This window comes from Dipodomys spectabilis, unplaced genomic scaffold (assembly GCF_019054845.1).
Source record: "Dipodomys spectabilis isolate Male_0828 unplaced genomic scaffold, ASM1905484v1 ptg000042l, whole genome shotgun sequence".
NCBI classification, from domain to species: domain Eukaryota; kingdom Metazoa; phylum Chordata; class Mammalia; order Rodentia; family Heteromyidae; genus Dipodomys; species Dipodomys spectabilis.
Genome location: NW_024870719.1, coordinates 258,273 through 276,667, shown reverse-complemented (window position 1 = coordinate 276,667; position 18,395 = coordinate 258,273). Strand labels below are relative to the sequence as shown.

The window sequence follows — 18,395 nt, the reverse complement described above, 5'->3', positions numbered from 1 at the left end:
TGGGTCAGGCTATGTCACCTACACTGGTCCTAACTCCTGAGCCCAAGCTCCTCCTTCCCCAGCCTTCTGAGTGTTAGGATTGTAGATAGGTATCACTATGCCCAGCTGATTCACCTTGAATTTACTTTAAAAAAGGAAACCCAGGCAGTTTCCAGTTGTAAAAAGAAGAGTAATGGTATAATACATTAGCACAGGAAGTATAACCAAAGTAGTCTTAGGTGGTACAAAGGAGATCCATAAACCTTTTTATAAGCTTATCCATAAGCTTATCCATAAACCTTTTTATAAGCTTGACATTCTGGATCAAAGCTTCCTCCATATTAGCTATATAACCTTAGGTAACTTGTTTAATAGCCAAGTTACTTATAAGTTCATCTTCATTGCTATGAAATTCTAAATTAGGTAGTACAAGAAAAATGGTGACTCAACAACTAGGATCTATTACATGTCCAATAGGGTTAGCAAAATGCACAGCTGTTTTGGCCACTGACACTTGTAATATACTACATGGCTTATTAAAGGGATCTTTGCCAGAGCAAAAAAAGCTAGTATGAGAAAAATTTAACTGAGAAACCTTTTTTCACAGATATGACCCTCCTGGGTAGCAATTTTGTGGGTTTTACAGTGGGTATAGTTCCATACGAAACTGAAACAGTACAGTAGAGAGAATTTATGGAGATGACATTTGATTTGTATTACATACAAATCATTGCTAGAAAACTAGTCTTATGACAAATTGGAAGGATGTTGGGAGTTTTGTGAAGCATGTGTGAATTTAATAAGATATTTCATATACTTAAAGGAAATGTTTAAGTGCCAATAAGCCATCAGTTGTTAACCAGTACGAATAACAGCCCAGATCCTCTCTTTTATTTAGTCTAATACTTTGAAAGGAAAAAATGCTTGCTTGCTCCTTCTTTCTAAGGTTTTTCCTTGTGCCTTTAAATGTGGTAAATTGAAGTATTTTCATGGATCAATTGGATGACAATAAAGGAATTTGTTCCATATTTTCCTAAACTATATTGGAAAAGTGGAATCATGTAATTTCCAAATTCAATTGGGTGAACTTTTATTAATAAAATCTATTCCTAGCCAGGCGCTGCTGGCTCATGCCTTTAATCCTAGCTATTCAGGAGGCTGAGATCTGAGGATCGCAGTTCAAAGCCATCCTAGGCAGGAAAATCTGTGAGACTCTTATCTCCAATTAACTACTAGAAAACCGGAAGTGGTGCTGTGGTAGAGTACTCACCTGGAGCTGAAGAGCTCAGTGACAGCTCCCAAGCCCAGAGTTCAAGCCCCATGACCAATAGAAAAAAAAAAGCCTATTCTTTCCTTGGATTCAAAGGTAATTGTGAGAATTGAGGAAATAGGTCAGTGATTAAAACAAAACAAAACAAAAAACAACTTTCCTGGCATGGAAAAAAAAATCAGAGCTCAATTCCCACTAATACAAAAATAAATAGATAATATAAAAGGTGGTTGCATATACACTATGTTTAGTGGAGAACATTTTGTCTTAAGAGGCATTGTAACAGAGCAATTCAAGATGCTGACTTTGGAGCCTGAATTCCTAAGCTCATATTCCAGATCAATTACAAACAGGTAATATTGAACAAGATGCCAAAATTTCCTTTGATTTAATATTTTTCTGTGCAGACTATGTTTATTGCAGTATTATTTACCATAGCTAAGATATGGAACCAACACAGATGCCCCTCAGTAGATCAAGAAAATGTGGTATATATACACAATGGGATTCTATGCCTCCATCAGAAAGAATGACATTGCCCATTTGTTAGGAAATGGAAATACTTGGAAAAAATTATATTAAGTGAAATAAGCCAGGCCCAAAGAAACGTAGGTCCCATGGTTTCCCTTATTTGCAATAATTAGTATATGTTTGAGACAAGCAGAAAAGGTCAGATAAGTTGATGTTAGGAAAATATATATATATATATATATATATATATATACACTATATATATATACCATTTTATATATATATATGTATATATATATAAAATATGGTTGCCAAGAGTCTTAAATGACTCTTGACAAGTGAGTTACTTAGAACAATGTCTGATACAGATTAAATACTGTATGTTAGGTATTCTTACTATTATTTTTCTTTCAGAAAAGGAAGGCCATGTTAATCTCCTTACTTGAAGGCAAGAATGATCATGGCCATTTGTTAGGTAATCTATCAACACTTCTGCAATTAAAAATCTAAATGTGCTCATGGTATTGAGTTATAACTGCATGAAAACAAACTGCACATATTTATGATGAAAATTTTTGTATATTTCAATATATGAACACATACAATCATCACTATAATCAAGATGAATAATTTACCACTCCTCAATGTTTTTTATTAGGTGTTTCCATTTCTCCAATAGTCATAAAGACTTTATATTTTCCTAATTTTAAAATATTTTGCATTTATGTCGATGATTTGTTTTTCACTTTGCTCACATGTGTATATATGGATACTCACTTGTTTTAAGATCAATGTGTATATATGGATACTCATTTTAGGATCATTTATTGAAAGATTAGTCTTTCTGCTTTGAAATCCCTTTGTACCTCTGTTAAAAAAATCAAATGCATACTTATCTGTAGCTCTATCCTAGCCTATCTATCTATTCTATTGCATGGATTTATGTAATAGCCTTAGCACCAATGCCATATACTCTTGACTATTGTACATTGTGGAAATCTTGATGTGAGGAAGTCTAAGTCCTCTAACAAAGTTCAACCTTTTCAAAATTGTTTTGACTATTGTAGACCCTTCACAGTTCCAAAAGATATTTATGATTGGCTTAAATATGTGTACTACTCCAAATCACTGGGAATTTTATTGGGATTACACTGACTCTCTAGATTAATCCAGTAACAATTAATATCTTAATATGGCCTACTAATCCATGAATACATCATTATTTATTTAGTTTTTATATAATAACTCTCATCAATATTTTGTTAGTTTTGCACAAAAGTTTTTTATATCTATTCTTAGATACAGCCATAAGAATTTTGTGGCTTTTTTGATATCATAAATAGTATTGTTTTGAATTTTAATTTTCTTGTCAAAGTATACACAACATGCAATTAGTGTTTGTATATTTATCATGTATCCATAGTTAAATTTCCTTGATAGTTTCCCCATCCTTTTGAAGATTCTGTAGCATTTTCTATGAATGACCATAAATTCTTGAGAGTGAATAATTTTGCTTTTAACTTTCAAATGACATGTCTTTAAAGGTTAAAAGGGACCAAAGTCATTTAGGGGGCAATGAGACAGAATAGATGAAGAGATGGGGAAATTACATTATTTTTAACATATATTAAAAGAAGAGATTCCGAAATTGAAACCAGGAAGTAACTGAAAAAGTATTCAAGTGTCTTTCCCACCACACCTACTGTGGGCTTAAGTTAGAGCGTTAGAAGACATAGGAGGGGTTATGGAAATCTGCCTTCTTTTTTGAAATGTTAAAAATCTGGGAACTCTTCACGAATGTGAAAAATGAATAATGGAAGGCCTGTCTGGCCGAAGGCAATCCAAAAAGTTACCTGGATTTTCAGTAGGCCTCTCATAGGTTACCCATCTAAAACCACTGTTTAAGGGTTAGGAGCTACTAGATGAGATCACCATATGAATCTCTCAACTTAAAGCTACAGATAAGAGGTGCCATGTTAAGACTTTCATTTCCAAACCCCAAGTTAAGTATTCAAATGTTTTTTTTCTTTCATGTGATTGTTTCTAACACATTTATAAGATGATTTCTATGTTGCTTTGTATGTCCCTCCTCCATGGTATAACCCCTGATTTCACTGTATTTGATGTTGGTATAATTTGTGGAGGGGAAGGGAAAAAACAAATCATTTAAATAGGGATACAGGTGGACCCATTGCAACAATGAGATGTACAAGTCGTTATGTGGAAAACGAACTTTACAACTTTGGGGGTGGGGGGGTGAGAGGGGTTGGGGAGGTGGAGGGGATAAGGTTTTGGGAGGAGGAGATGAGAAGGGATAGGAAAGGGAAACAAAGGAGGAGGCTGCAATGCTTGATAAGAAATGTACTCATTATCTTGCCCATGTAGTTGTAACCCCTCTGTACAATATTTTCACAATAAAAAAAAAAAAAGACTTCCATTTCCAGCATGAAGAGCAGAAAAAAAGACAAATGAAATAAAAAAAAGAAACCTATTAAAATTGTAGAAACCAAGGAGTCAATAAGAAGCATCAATCAAAGGGAGTAAATTTGATCACAGTAAAATATATGCATGTACAGAAATATCACAATGAAACCCCTCAGTACAAATAGTATGTGTTAATAAAATGCTAAATAAAAAATATCAGTGGTCAAGTTAGTTTGTATATTCTTAGTGATTTATTGTCTATTAATTATTGATACACAGTTAAGCATCCTTACTCAAAATTGGTTTTCTTGTCTCTTCAGTGTAGTAGAAGTTTTGTTTGGTGTCTTTTAAGCTATTTTATGAATTTAATAATGTTATATTCTCTTGATCAATTGAAATATTTATCATTAAGATAAAATGATTTTCTTTGGTTAAGAGTGTGCCTATAATCCCAGCTACTCAGGAACTGAATGTAATGGGGTCACAGTTTAAGGCATGCAGGGGCAAAGATCTCAAGAACCTATCAGGAAACAAACTAAAAAAGTAAAAGGCCTAGGAGTGTGTCTCAAATAGTAGAGCCCTGTTATGGCAAGCACAAGAAGCTGAATTTAATCCCTAGTACTGCCAAAATAACAATATCAAAAACTAGTTATGTCTTTCTTTACATTTTTTGATATTCCTTGCTCTGAAATAAAGTATGCTTAATATAAAATATCCATTTCAACTTTGTTTTGGTCAGTATAAGTGTTATATAAAAATTTCCAGCCCTTGACTTTCCACCTAATGTGTTTCTATTTCACTTAGGTTTCTGAGTGGTAGCATACAGTTGAACTTTGTTTTTTATTCAGTATGACTGTTACTTTCTGTTAATCAGTCATTTTAGTCCATTTAGTTAAATGGAAATCATATAAAATAATTTATCATTCATTTTGATTTTTAAAAAGAGCCTACTATCTTTGTTGTATATTTCTTTTCTCCTTATTTGGATTAAGAAATTTCCTTTCTTGTTCCACCATCTATAGTTGAAAAGATTATAGTAAACATTTTATCTTATTATAGTCTACCTTTAAACATTTTATCTTATTACAGTCTACCTTCCATAAAATAAAAACTATGCAATGTATACTACCATTTCTTGATTCTTGGCCTTTGTGATATTGTATATTTTAATCTTACATGCAGTAAATCCTACAATACATAGTTTTAATCTCTATTTAAAAAGCCTATTAGCATTTAAAATATTTAAATAATATGGAAAGGTATTTATTTACTCAAAGAGTTACCATTACCATTTCCAGTGTTATTTATTCCTTTGTAGGTATCTAAGTTTCTTTCTGAATTATCTTTCTTTGATGGCCTTTTCTTTTCTTTTCTTTTCTTTTGCCTGTTGGGGGGCCTGAACTCTGGGCCTGGGCGCTGTCCCTCAGCATTTCAGCTCAAGGCTAGCGCTCTACCACTTGAACAACAGCACCACTTCCAGCTTTTTTTGCTTATGTCATCCAAGGAACCCAGGGCCTCATGCATGCAAAGCAAGCACTCTACCACTGAGCCACCTTCCCAAACCCTGATGGCTTTTTCTTCACATTACCTATAGTACAGGTATGCTAGTTATGAATATCTTCAGTTTTTTTATATTTAAAAACTATTTTCTCTTATTTTTTGAATGATATTTTCTCTTTGCATGATATTCTGTTATTTTCTTCCAACATTTTAAAGATAATTCTTTATTATTTTATGACTTACAGTAGTTGTAAGTCATAAATCTGCTATAATTATTTTTTGTCTTCTGTAGGTAATACATAAGACATTCTCCTCCAGATACCTTGAAGATATTCTGTTATCACTGGTTTTAATCAATTTGAGTATTACCTTAATTAGGTGTATTTTTTAATGTTTACAGTGCTTGAGGTTTGTTGAGTTGCTTGGATCTGTGAATTTAGTTTTCACCAAATTTGAAAGAATTAGCCATATTTCTTCAAAATTGGTTATTCCTTCTTGTTTGTTTTATGTATTGTAATTACATATACATCATGTGGTTGAAGTTATCTAATAGCTACTGATGCTCTGTTTTCATTTTGTTTTTTCTTTGTTTTGGTCAGTCATGGTACCTGAGCTCTGGGCTGGGTGCTGTCCCTGAGCTCTTCAACTCAAAGCTAGTGGTCTACCACTTGAGCCACAACACCACTTCTGGGTTTTTTTCTGCTTATATGGTGCTGAGGAATCAAACCCAGGACCTCAAGCATGTAAGGCAAGCACTCTACCACTGAGCCAAGTTACTAGCCCTGTTTTGTCTTTTTTCTTTCTGTTTCATTTTGGAGAGTTGCTATTGCTTTATTTTCAGGTTTATTGAATTATTCTTGAATTGTTGTTAACCTGATCCAGTGTATTTTTTTCATTTCAAAACTTGTAGTTTTAATCTGTAGAAATTTTATTTGATATAGATCTCCTAAATATTTCTACTCAATATTTCCAATACATTTCTATGGATATATTGAATATCTGGACTATAGGTGTCTATAATCTATAATATTGATACTTTCTCTTCACCAGCTAATTTTTCCTCTTGTTTTCGTATGCCAGTTAGCTCTTGATTCATTGGCAGTCACTATAAATTTTATCTTGTTGTATACTAGTACTTGAATTCCTTGTATTCTTGGGCTTTGTCCTCATATACATTTAAGTTGGTTTGCAACCGTACGATACTTTCAGGCCTTGCTTTTATGCTTTTTGGATAAGTGAAGAGCAGCATTTAGCCTACTTTTGCTCTATTGTTGAAACAAAACTCTTCTTAGTATTCTAGCAAATTTACTGTGAATGATGATTTTTCCTGACAGAAAGGAATGGGGACCATTACTAGCCCTGTAGAATCTCCATACCCTGTTCCCTCTAATCCTTTCAGGTAGTTGCATCTGCTAAAGACATGAGAGAATCTCTGCATGTCTCTGGAATCCCTTTTCTTTTCTGTCCCTCTGTCTGGTAGGAATGTTAGCCACTGGGGATTTCCTAAATACCATGCCAAACGTAGCAGTTAGCTTGAAAAAATGGATCTAGGTATCTAGAGAAGTCTTATCAGATAAAAATGAAGGTTAAAGGTTATCTTGATGAGTCTTATGAAGGTTAAAGAATTTTATAGAAATACAATAATTCTCAGATCCACATTTATGAGAACATGAGAAAGTCACAACAAATGTATATGGCAATGAAGATTTGATACCTTACCATTCCAAATGATTATTTATATACACACATATGCACATGTACACTAATTTACCAAATATCTGAATGAAACTAATTTATTAATCAAAATCACATATTCCTTCATTCCTAAGTATCTATCAAATACCATATATATGTATATATATATATATATATATATATATATATATACACACACACACACAAGCTTTGGAGATATAGCCATGGAAGCCCTTATGCACAAGCAGATAATGAAAGAGGGACAAAGACATGTGATGAGCAAGTAAACAAACCACTTTAAAATATTTTATTTTCTACAAAGGCAGCCTCCTGCATTGGTGAATACTTGTCAACTCTTAAACAAGCCATTTCTACTCTCCATCTAACCAACTAAAAAAGCAAGAAACATTGGCATGTGCGCCTACTGTATTGTTAACATTAGTCTATGCTCTATTCCAACCTCTTCCTTCCTTGCTGCTTAATTTTATCATTCCTAATAATCTATCTATTCAGCAGACAAATGAAAGGACAGAGAAGACGTTTCTCTGCATTTTCTGTCTACCTCTATGTATTAGCTTAAGCACTTTACAATCTGGTTTTCCAAAACTGAAAGTTTCCTTTTCCAAGGTTGTACCCATGGCTCTGCTGGTAGCACTCTAGCCAATGAGATAAAATGTTACGCACTAAGTTCAAGTTACAGTCTTAGGCCAAAAAAAGGAAGAAAGAAAGAAGGAAAGAAAGGAAGAAAGAAAGAAAGAAAGGAAGGAAGGAAGGAAGGAGGGAGGGAGGGAGGCAGGGAGGGAGGGAGGGAGGGAGGGAAGGAGGGAAGGAGGGAAGGAAAGAGGGAAGGAAGGAAGGAGGGAAGGAAGGAGGGAAGGAGGGAAGGAAGGAGGAAGAAAGGAAGAAAAGATGCAGTCCTTTGCTGGGCATTAGTATCTCACATCTGTAATCCTAGCTACTCAGGAGGCTGAATGCTGAGGATTATGGTTTGAAGTCAGCCTAGACAGGAAAGTCTGTGATATTCTTATCTCCATTTAACTACCAAAGAGCAAGAAATGGCATTGGGTTTCAAAGTGGTAGAACACTAACCTTGACCCCAGGGACAGTGCCCAGGCCCCGAGTTCAAGCCCCATGACTGGCAAACACACACAAAATTTCCTTTTCAATAGAAAGATGATAATGTCTACATCTTGTTTTCAGAGACTCAGTGCAACAACCTTGGGTCTCTCAAATAAATCTTGAAAGAAAATCAACTTTTTCTCCTTCACACAAGTCTGAATTTTCCAAAGTATTAGGACTATTCCTACAACTGTTTTTTTCCCCCTAAATTCTAAGACTCTTACTGTACTTAGAAGCTTAAAAGTATAGGAAAAAATAATAACCACTTCTCACTCTCTGAACATTCAAAGCCAGATGAAGAGCTTCACAACAAACAGGTCATTTAGAAAAAGATATCCAGTTATGTAGACACTGAAGACTGGTAATAACTTTAAAGTCTTCTTAAGAAATTTAACCATTTCAAGCCGGGCGCTGGTGGCTCACGCCTGTAATCCTAGCTACTCAGGAGGCTGAGATCTGAGGATCTCGGTTCAAAGCCAGCCCGGGCAGGAGAGACCGTGAAACTCCTATCTCCAATAAACCACCACAAAACCGGAAGTGGCGCTGTAGCTCAAGTGGTAGAGCGCTCGCCTTGAGCTGAAGAGCTGAGGGACAGCGCCCAGGCCCAGAGTTCAAGCCCCACGACCGACCAAAAAAAAAGAAAAAAAAAAGAAATTTAACCATTTCAGCTCCGAACAATTCAATAGAACCATTGAGAAAATCACTCCTTAGACACAACATGGTTAGAGATATAAAAGAACAAGAAAGCTTACTGTGTCATTCTATTTTAAGTCCTCAGTGTATATGTGTTTCATTTATGTAAGTTAAATATGAACCCTGACCCCTCGACTAACACTGACATTAAGATCATTTGGGGAAAGCAGTTCTTATAGCTTTAAGAACAAACAAGTATTCTTTATTGCAATCAACATTTTCTAGTCTTATACTTGTCTTTTATTGAGCAACTATTTGAATCTCTACCCAATCTGAAAAACCCTAAAAAGGAATCAGAGGACCCACTGTTGCAGCACTCAATAAGACTATAAGAAGAAACGTGCTGTTTTCAGTAATCTATCAGAAGTTGCTTCATGCAGGAAGATTTGTATACAAGTAGTTGATGTTTGTTCATGTCATGTAAGGAAACAATATATACTATTCATTGCATTATCTATAAAGTGAATACATTTTTTTCTTTCACTTTAAGAGTTTCAGGCTATTTCCTGGAAGAAACATTCAAGAGGTATTTCATAATTAATAAATACTGTTGGTGCAAAAAAATGACTGAAAGAATTCATAGTTTTGATGATAAAGTTAAGCAAAATCTCGAAGTAATTTTGGTTAAAAGACAACATGACACGCCAAGATGCATCTTAGTAAGGTTAATAACTTCATGCTACGGCAAATAGTTTTATTTAATGGCTACCTAACCTATTATTTAGCAAAGCCATTTGTAAGATGAGCACATATTACAAATATTATTTTTGTCTGAAAAGAAATGAGACTACTACGCTATAAAAATAACACTCACAGATTCCTTTCCCATCTTCTTTTGCAGTCGTGTTTGCCACTGGACAGCTTGCATGACAATGGCTTCCCACCTTCTTTCGAGATTTACAATGATCAGCTGCATGGGCTGGTGGTCTGCATTTAGATTACAGGTGTCCCGGTCATCCAAAAGATGCTGGCACAATCGCAGAATGGAAGCTACTCCTCGACGTCGCTGCTTGATTTCACGACAGAGGGACTGTAACACAGAAAGACCAATTTATGAGTTTTTAATAGGGCAGAGTTTTTGAAAACACGAAATACTCTCTTTCACCATAACAAAATTGAGATGATGGACTCCGTTTCAAACAATAGGACGAGGAAAAGGGTTATGAAGTCTCCATCAACCAAGAGGCATATATACAGCCAACTAGTGCTAGCAAATTTAGCTCTTTTCCTCTTTCTCCCCATTTTTTTGTGCTGATCCTGGGGCTTGTATTCATTGCCTGGGTGCTGTTCCTAACTTTTTGTTTTTTACTCAAGACTAATGCTTTACCACTTGAGCTACAGCTCCATTTCTGGCTATTTGGTGGTTCATTGGTGATAATAAGCTCACAGGTCTTTACTGCCTGGCTGGCTTCAAACTAAGACAATCAGATCTCAACCTTCTGAGCAGCTAGAAGCCACTAGCAACTGGCTTTGTCTTCCCTTTTTTAACTGACATTTTTCTGTGACATGTAGTGTTCCATCTTGACATATATATATATATATATATATATATATATACATACATACATACATATATATAATTAACAGTTTCTAATCTAATAAAATAAACCATTTAAGTCATATGAATGCCAAATAAACAGACTGGCATGCTTTAGTTCAAGGGCAAAGGAAACACAAAAGATGGAATGATCCTCTAAAAGAAAATGGAAATGTTTTAAATGCATCCCTAGATTCTTTGGAGGCAAAAAGTTCACTACTCTATTGGCTGAGAATAAATAAGCTTGCAACGAATCTTTATATATAAAATCTATTATCTGAAAAAAGATAAGCAATATTTCTTTTCCAAAGCTTGATTAACAAAGCAATAATGCTCTGGAAACAGAAATTAAGATACTGGATTATTACTACACTATTTGTTGGTTGCTGTGTTTCTCCTAATAGACATCCACACTATTTAAGAAGGATATGCATGCATCAAAATAACATTTTGCCCCCAGAAGCATTTGTATTGCTGCAGTGACCCTAAGCTGAACAATTCAAGCAAAATAGTGGGTACACATGTCTAAAAATATTATATCCTTTCTTTGCCTACGGATAGTGTGTAAGTGATATTCTAATTTAAAGCCTTCAGGAGAAATGATGATTATATCCACAAACATCACTGAATTACTAATCTCCTTCTATTGCCACAATTGGACTGTTCTAACAGTTAACAGATTGCTTATTAATCAACAAGGGTAAACAAGACAATGCAATTTCATTTAGTGTGAGAGTTTTAATGCCTGAAAGTATTTGTGCTTAAAATGTAAATCTAGATAAGGCTTCATTAGTAGGAGTCTTAAAATGATTAAGTGCAGCTCATTGAAATATGCATGGAGTGGGGTAGTAGATCAGCAGGTGGACATTTCATACAGATGTTCCACTTATTGATATAATGCATGCTATGGCCATTTAAATGACCCTAACTCAGTAATAGCTGGAATTCTATTATTTCTGTAATGAGAGAACCCTGTACCTTTAATATTTCTGAATTTTAAATAAGGTGAATGACAAACTCCTAAACCTCTATTTATGGCAAAATATGACTAGAAATTTTATTATTCAATCTTTACCAATGCAGTAGTTTCAGTTATGTTTCCAGAACATATCCTTATTTATTTTCCCCATGTTCATTGCTATTTTCCTATATAACTCCTTGAATAGCCACCAGGTCTGACAAATTTCTTTACAGATACCATTTGGTAGTTCAGTGCTGAATGAGAAGAGACTCCTAGATATTTAAAGATAAATTTGAGGGCCTACTAAAGTAACTAGCTCTGTTCCCAGCTCCATTGTTCAAATGAGCCCTACAAATGTGCATAATGAAGACTTGGGCTCTTGTTTTGTTATTAATTTGTTAAAAGTAGCAGGTTAAGCCAGGTGCCCATCTCTCATGCCTATAGTCCTAGCTACTCAGGAGGCCGAGGATGACAGTTCAAATTCAGGCAGGAAATTAAAGTCTGTGAGACTTGTCTCCAATTAACCACCACAAAGCTGGAAGTGGAACTATGGCTCAAGTTGCAGAGTGCCATCCCTGAGCAAAAAAGCTAAGGGACACCACTCAGGCCCTAAATTCAAGCCTCAGGATTGGTGCGTGTGGGCATGTGCACGCACACGTGCACACACACACACACACACACACACACACAGAGCTAGAAAAAGAATATTTGTTTTGTGTCATGGAACTGGATTTTGCAAACCTCTCTTTGAAGTTAACTGAAATACCTGCATTTTTCAAGCCAAAGATGTCAAAGTTTTTAGCTGAAGGAAAACCACAATGGATTGAACTAAGTGTGCACTAAATAACCAGATGATTCCTACCCTCTACCTTAATGAAAATGAACCAAGAAGAATGTGTTTAAAAAAATATAAAAGCAGCAGGAGCCACAGTGGCTCAAGCCTCTCATCCTTGCGACTTGGATAGTGGAGATTGAGGGGTCATGGTTTGATGCTAACTCTAGGCACAAAGGATTTCTAGAGAGTCTATCTCAACCAGATGGTATGTACCTGGTATCCCAGGTAACAGGAAAAGATCAGTGGCTGGCATAGTGGCATGTATAGTGGCATGTGTGCCTCACATCTACTCCCAGGGAAACCCAAAGAGGAAGATCACAGCCTAGGTTGGTCTAGCCACAAAGTGAAAGTCTACCTGGAAAATAACCAACGCAAATAACGGCTACAGGGTGGCACAAGTGCAGAGCACCCACCTAGCAAGTGTGAGACTCGCAGTTCAATCTCCAGTCCTGGGGGAGGTGGGAAGCATTTACTGTTAACATTCAATATCTGATTTGGGGGGTCTTGAAATGCTCCATTTTTTCTCATTTTAAGTATCTAAGACTCATTATACATTTTAAGTTAATAATTTATCTTATACGTGCACTCTTACAAAGAGAAAAACAGACAATTATACATGGTCAAGATGTGTTTTAGTACTCTTTTATACCTAGAGAGGTAATTGATAAAAAATAAAATTCTTCCATACAAATTTGTTTCCTTGACAACCATTAAAATATACATATTTATTTATAATCACACACATATTAAATAAAATCAGTGGATTTGCTGGCAATGTTTTTTAGACTAGCTAGTTTATATTATTTCCATGATTATGCACAGAAAAATGTTAAATATAACTAAAAAGGAACAAATGATTACTGTAACCTGTTTTTTTCAGCTTAGATTTCAGAGAAATGTACTTTTAAGCAGAAACACAAGTTAAGTAATAACTTAGTAGAAACCAAGCTAAGCTAAGAAAGACAGAAATCAGCCAGACTCATCCCTCCTTAACCAGCTCACCTATGTACCTTCAATTTGCTAGGCACTCTTTTAGGAATGGAGGCCATTCAAATGTGACAGGTTACTGCTCCTTCCTTCAAATAGCTGAGAGCCTTCTGGAGGTAAGTTAGATAAATATATATAGTAGTAAGTATAATGCAGATAGAGAAGCTAATTAGCATATGAGTAAGTTGCTACTAGGAGAGCTGAACAAATCTTTAAGAAAATGGTGAGAATCAGATAATGCAAGACAGTTGATAATGGTTATAAGGATAAAAGGGTATAAGGATATAAGAATAGTAAGTTAAAAAGAAGCAAGTAGCTTAGAACAGTGTGTCCAGGAACTTAAAAGAATAAGCTGGAAAGGAGATAGGACATTTTAAAAAAAGTTGGAAATGTTTTTCATTATGCTCACATTTGAAGCATTTTCCTAATATGCAATCTTTTTTTTTTTTTTTGCCAGTCCTTGGGCTTGACCTCAGGGCCTGGGCACTGTCCCTGAGCTTCTTTTGCTCAAGGCTAGGACTCTACCACTTGAGCCACAGTGCCACTTCCAGCTTTTTCTATTTATGTGGTACTGAAGAATCAAACCCATGGCTTCATGCATGCTAGGCAAGCACTCTACCACTAAGCTACATCCTCAGCCCATTATGCAATATCTTTATTGATCCCATGTATATTTATATTGCCTTCTCTGAAACTATGAAACAGGAAGAGACAAAGGAAATTTAGAACAGAACAAAAGAATCCTTACTAGTATGTGGGAGAAAAGGATTCCAAGTGCTTTATTTAGATAACCTAATCATTTCATAGGTTTTTGGAAATTTCTTTTGCAAGGCTCTCTCTGTTAGTATGAAAGATATATCTTAGCATCACCTCCAACATAATTGTTGGCATAAAGTTTGCTATGTGCTACTTTCAAACTTTTAAATGACTTATTTTTCCTCATGTTTAAAAAAGACAGATTTGTAATAAAATAAAAAGTATCAGAAAAGCAAAAATTTTAAAGTCTATTTTTTTCTTTACAGTGATCAAATTGCAATGCACGAAACACATTTATCTTGGGTCACAGTATAAGAGAGTTGCTAACTTAATGGTTGTGTTCCTTTTACATACATTAGCAGTCAATCTGATTTTAAACCATAATGGTATTTCACAAGATTTTAGGATCTTTTGGATGGATTGGTTTATGTCTTGACTTCCTCAGTCAATTTTTTCAAATGTTTAAATCATGCATTTTACTGAATAAAATCATTCTTGCTACTGACTTCATTCACTTTTTTTAACCACTGAAGGTAATAGTTTCAATGTTTGTATCTTATTTTTCTTTACATGTTGAATGTGTGCTTAGATGCAAACATCTTACCTTAAAGGTTTGTACTCATCTGTATGCACATATACTTGTCATTATAAAACTCTTATTTACTTCACAAAATAATGTAAACTTACATAAAAGAACAACTATAATTAGACCATGAACAGACATAATAAATTAATAGGAGAACCAAGTAAAGACAAATGAGAAGAAAAATATTTCAAAACCACCACAACTGAGTATATAAACAGAAAAACAGAGAAGCAAATCTAACTTAAAATCCAAAGCAATTTCTCATCAAATATCTCTTTTATTCAACATGTCAATTTAACATCATTAGGGAAATCAATATGAACAAAGTGATAGGGCTTCAGATGATCTGTTAAACTCTTTAGAAACTAAAAGCATTCAATTCATAAAGGCAACAGTTCCTCTAAGAGATGAACTGTTTAACAATACTTGTTGAGTATGAATTTGGTGTGATGAGTACAACGCGATTGCAATCTGAGTATGTAATGTATACCTGCCTTCAATCTATAGTGGGTATAGAAACACTCAGTGAGAGAATAACAGAAAGGTGAGGTTTTCTAGTTTAAATAGTGTGAAGAGGACAGCTTTATCTACTTGTAATATTTTCCTATATTTCTGTGCATGTTTTTAGTTATTGCTCTTCATTTTAATTTAATGAAGTGTGCAGTTGTTGTCTACTACACATGGGCAGATTTTTTTGGAGCAGAAGTCCATAGAGTGCTGTCTCTAGCTCAAGCAGAATTACCATCAATCAGATCGTTGTTAAAACTACCAATGCTGCCCAAGTACAGTAGTGCATGCTTGTATTTCAAGCTGCTTGGTAGACTAATCCAAGAATTCCATTGACTTTAAGGCCTGCTTGGGTTACATAGTAAGACTTTTTTTTGCTCCACCAGAAACCCCCATCATTATGTGTTATATTGATAAAGTCTCAAAGCAACAAGGTCATCCAGTCATGGACTGAGTCAAAATAACCCTTTTCTTTTAACCTTTTTCTTTTGACTATCCAGGTTATTTTGTTGTAATGATGGAACACTAACACAATTAATGAAATCTTTATATTAGCAATATTTTCTTGATGATCTCCATAATGTTCTACATAATTATCAAGACCACTGATATGGCTAGATGTGATGAGGAAACTATAATCCTAGTACTTGGGAAGCTGAGGAAGGAGGATCCTGAGGTTGAGGTAGGCTAGGCTATATAGCAAGACAATGTCTTAAATAAAACAAAACCATAATCAAACAAATGACAGACCACTTGTGTTAAGACTGTTTTCATCCAATATTTGGGGTTTTTCAACACCTATGACATTGTGCTAAATTAAATAGAAATCTCCTCTATAGAAATCTGGATGAAATTAGAAAGTATATTTACTAGAATACAACAATAATCATTAATTTTAAAGTAAAGGCATCAACTGCAGATAATGTTAGTAACTGTAGCCATGGTAAAAGAAGATTATAGATAAAGGGAAAAATAAGAAGCTCTATTGTTACTTTTATTATTCTTCAGAAGATGATTTTGACTGATTGCATCCTGATAATCATTGTGGAGAGGGCAAAATTGGCAAAATCATGTGAATTATATTCCTTGTATCAATAAGATCTCTTGGGTATCAATTATGTATCATGCATTGTATTTTATTAGAAGATTTGTTTTGCTGGACAAGAGGCTTACAATAATATGTATTATCTTTTTTTTTCTTTTTCTTTTTCCAGGGCTGAGGACTGAACCCAGGACCTTGCACGTGCCGGGCGGGCGCCCTTCGGCTGGGCTAAACCCCCAGCCCCTGTATTATCTTTTAGAAGCTTGTGATTTGGCTGGAAAAATATATTCATTCCTCAAAGTGAGAAACATAACTCATCAAGATGTTGTAGGGTTTAAATAAGGCAAAGGAATAAATGTGCTGACTTGGGAAACAAAATAGATCATTACTAGCTAAAGCAGATACATTAGGAATCATAGAACTAGAACTAGTTTGGAAAAGTTGCTAAAGATGGAAAAGATAGAGTGAAGGGAGGATAGACTCTATAGAGAAGAAAAGGTCAAGCAACCAGAAATTTTCATAACATTTTTTAAACAGCATGAAAGATGAAATGGAGGATGATGATAATTATTATTAAATTCCATCCATCTATCCACCTATACATCCATATAACCAGCATTTTAATGTACTTACTGGGTATCTTCTATGAGCTCAACTATTTCCGTGGTGGGACTATAGCAGTGCAGAAGTTACACAAGATTTAAGCTTTTGTTAAATTTACGTTCAAATTAATCAGTATAGATGAAAGGGGATGAACTAAACATATAGCTAAATATATAAGAAATATCAGCTGGGTGCTGGTGGCTCACACCTGTAATATTAGCTACTCAGGAGGCTGAGACCCAAGGATTATGGTTTAAAGTCAGCCTGAGCAAGAAAGTCCATGAGACTCATATGCTAGTTGTGAGCAAAAAAGCTCAGGGACAGCACCCGGTCTGAGTTCCAAACTCACACCAGCCCATAAAAAATAAAATCAGTGACAAGAGCAATACAGTATAACATAAGGATATAAAAGAAAGTGGCAGGGCAGTTACTTTAGAGATAGGATGTTAGATAAAGTTTGTCTAAAGAGGTATCAACATATAATAGTAGGTTCAGATGTAGAAACAAAATATACTGTTCTGTATTAGATAGATAAGATAGGTTTATAAAGTCAATACTAATTTATGTCAAAAGGCTTATTTCATGGTTAAGAACGCTTAAAATTGGAGGCTTATTAATAAAATATAAAATATCTTACTATAATTAAATCAAGAACGAATAGTTTCTACAAGGAACAGTGTTAAGACAACTAGATATTCACACATAAAAGAATGAATTGGATCTCTGTCTCATACCATATGCAAAATTAATTTAAAATTGATCTCAGAACTAAAGAGCTAAACTTATATAAACCTTAGAAGAAACACAGGAGTAAATGTTCATCAACTTTGAGTTAATAAAATGTAAGATGATCATCAAAAGTAAAATGACTTTACTTCTTAAATGCACAAGAAATATTTGGACTTCTTTAAATTTTTGCATTTTTAAACTATACCATCAAAAAGTGACAGGACAATCCACAAAATGGAAGAAAATAACTTCAAATTATATCTCTAATAAAAGACTTGTATTCAAAGTATATTTTTAAAACTCTTAAAATATAAAGACAAGAAACTCATTTTTTTCTCTTTTCTTTTCTTTTTCTTTTTTTTGTCAGTTATGGGGTTTTAGCACTGTCCCTGAGCTCCTCAGCTCAAGACAAGTGCTCTACCACTTGAGCCACAACAAGAAACTCAATTTTTAAGTGGACAAGTCTCCAAAGATGACATAAAAATGGTCAATAAAAAAACCAATCACTATCACTGGCCACCAGGAAAATGGAAATCTAAACCTCAATTATATATCATTTCACTCTACCAAGACATTTAAAATAAGAAAGACAGTTTTGGCAATGATGTAGAAAAACTGGAATTTTCATATGTTGCTGATGAAGTTGTAAAATGTTGGTCACTTTAGAAAACTGCATGGCGTTTCATCAAAAAGTTGACTAG

The 18,395-nt window shown here is 34.6% G+C and overlaps 1 protein-coding gene across 1 annotated transcript in view; it reads right to left on the bottom strand.

The window, feature by feature from the left end:
- Akap6 (A-kinase anchoring protein 6) overlaps nucleotides 1-18,395 on the bottom strand; it is a 278,588-nt gene that overhangs the window by 39,049 nt on the left and 221,144 nt on the right. The window contains exon 11 of the mRNA XM_042677816.1: nucleotides 9,966-10,181. Coding sequence (XP_042533750.1) covers nucleotides 9,966-10,181 — 216 coding nt within the window. The remainder of the gene's footprint in view (nucleotides 1-9,965; nucleotides 10,182-18,395) is intronic.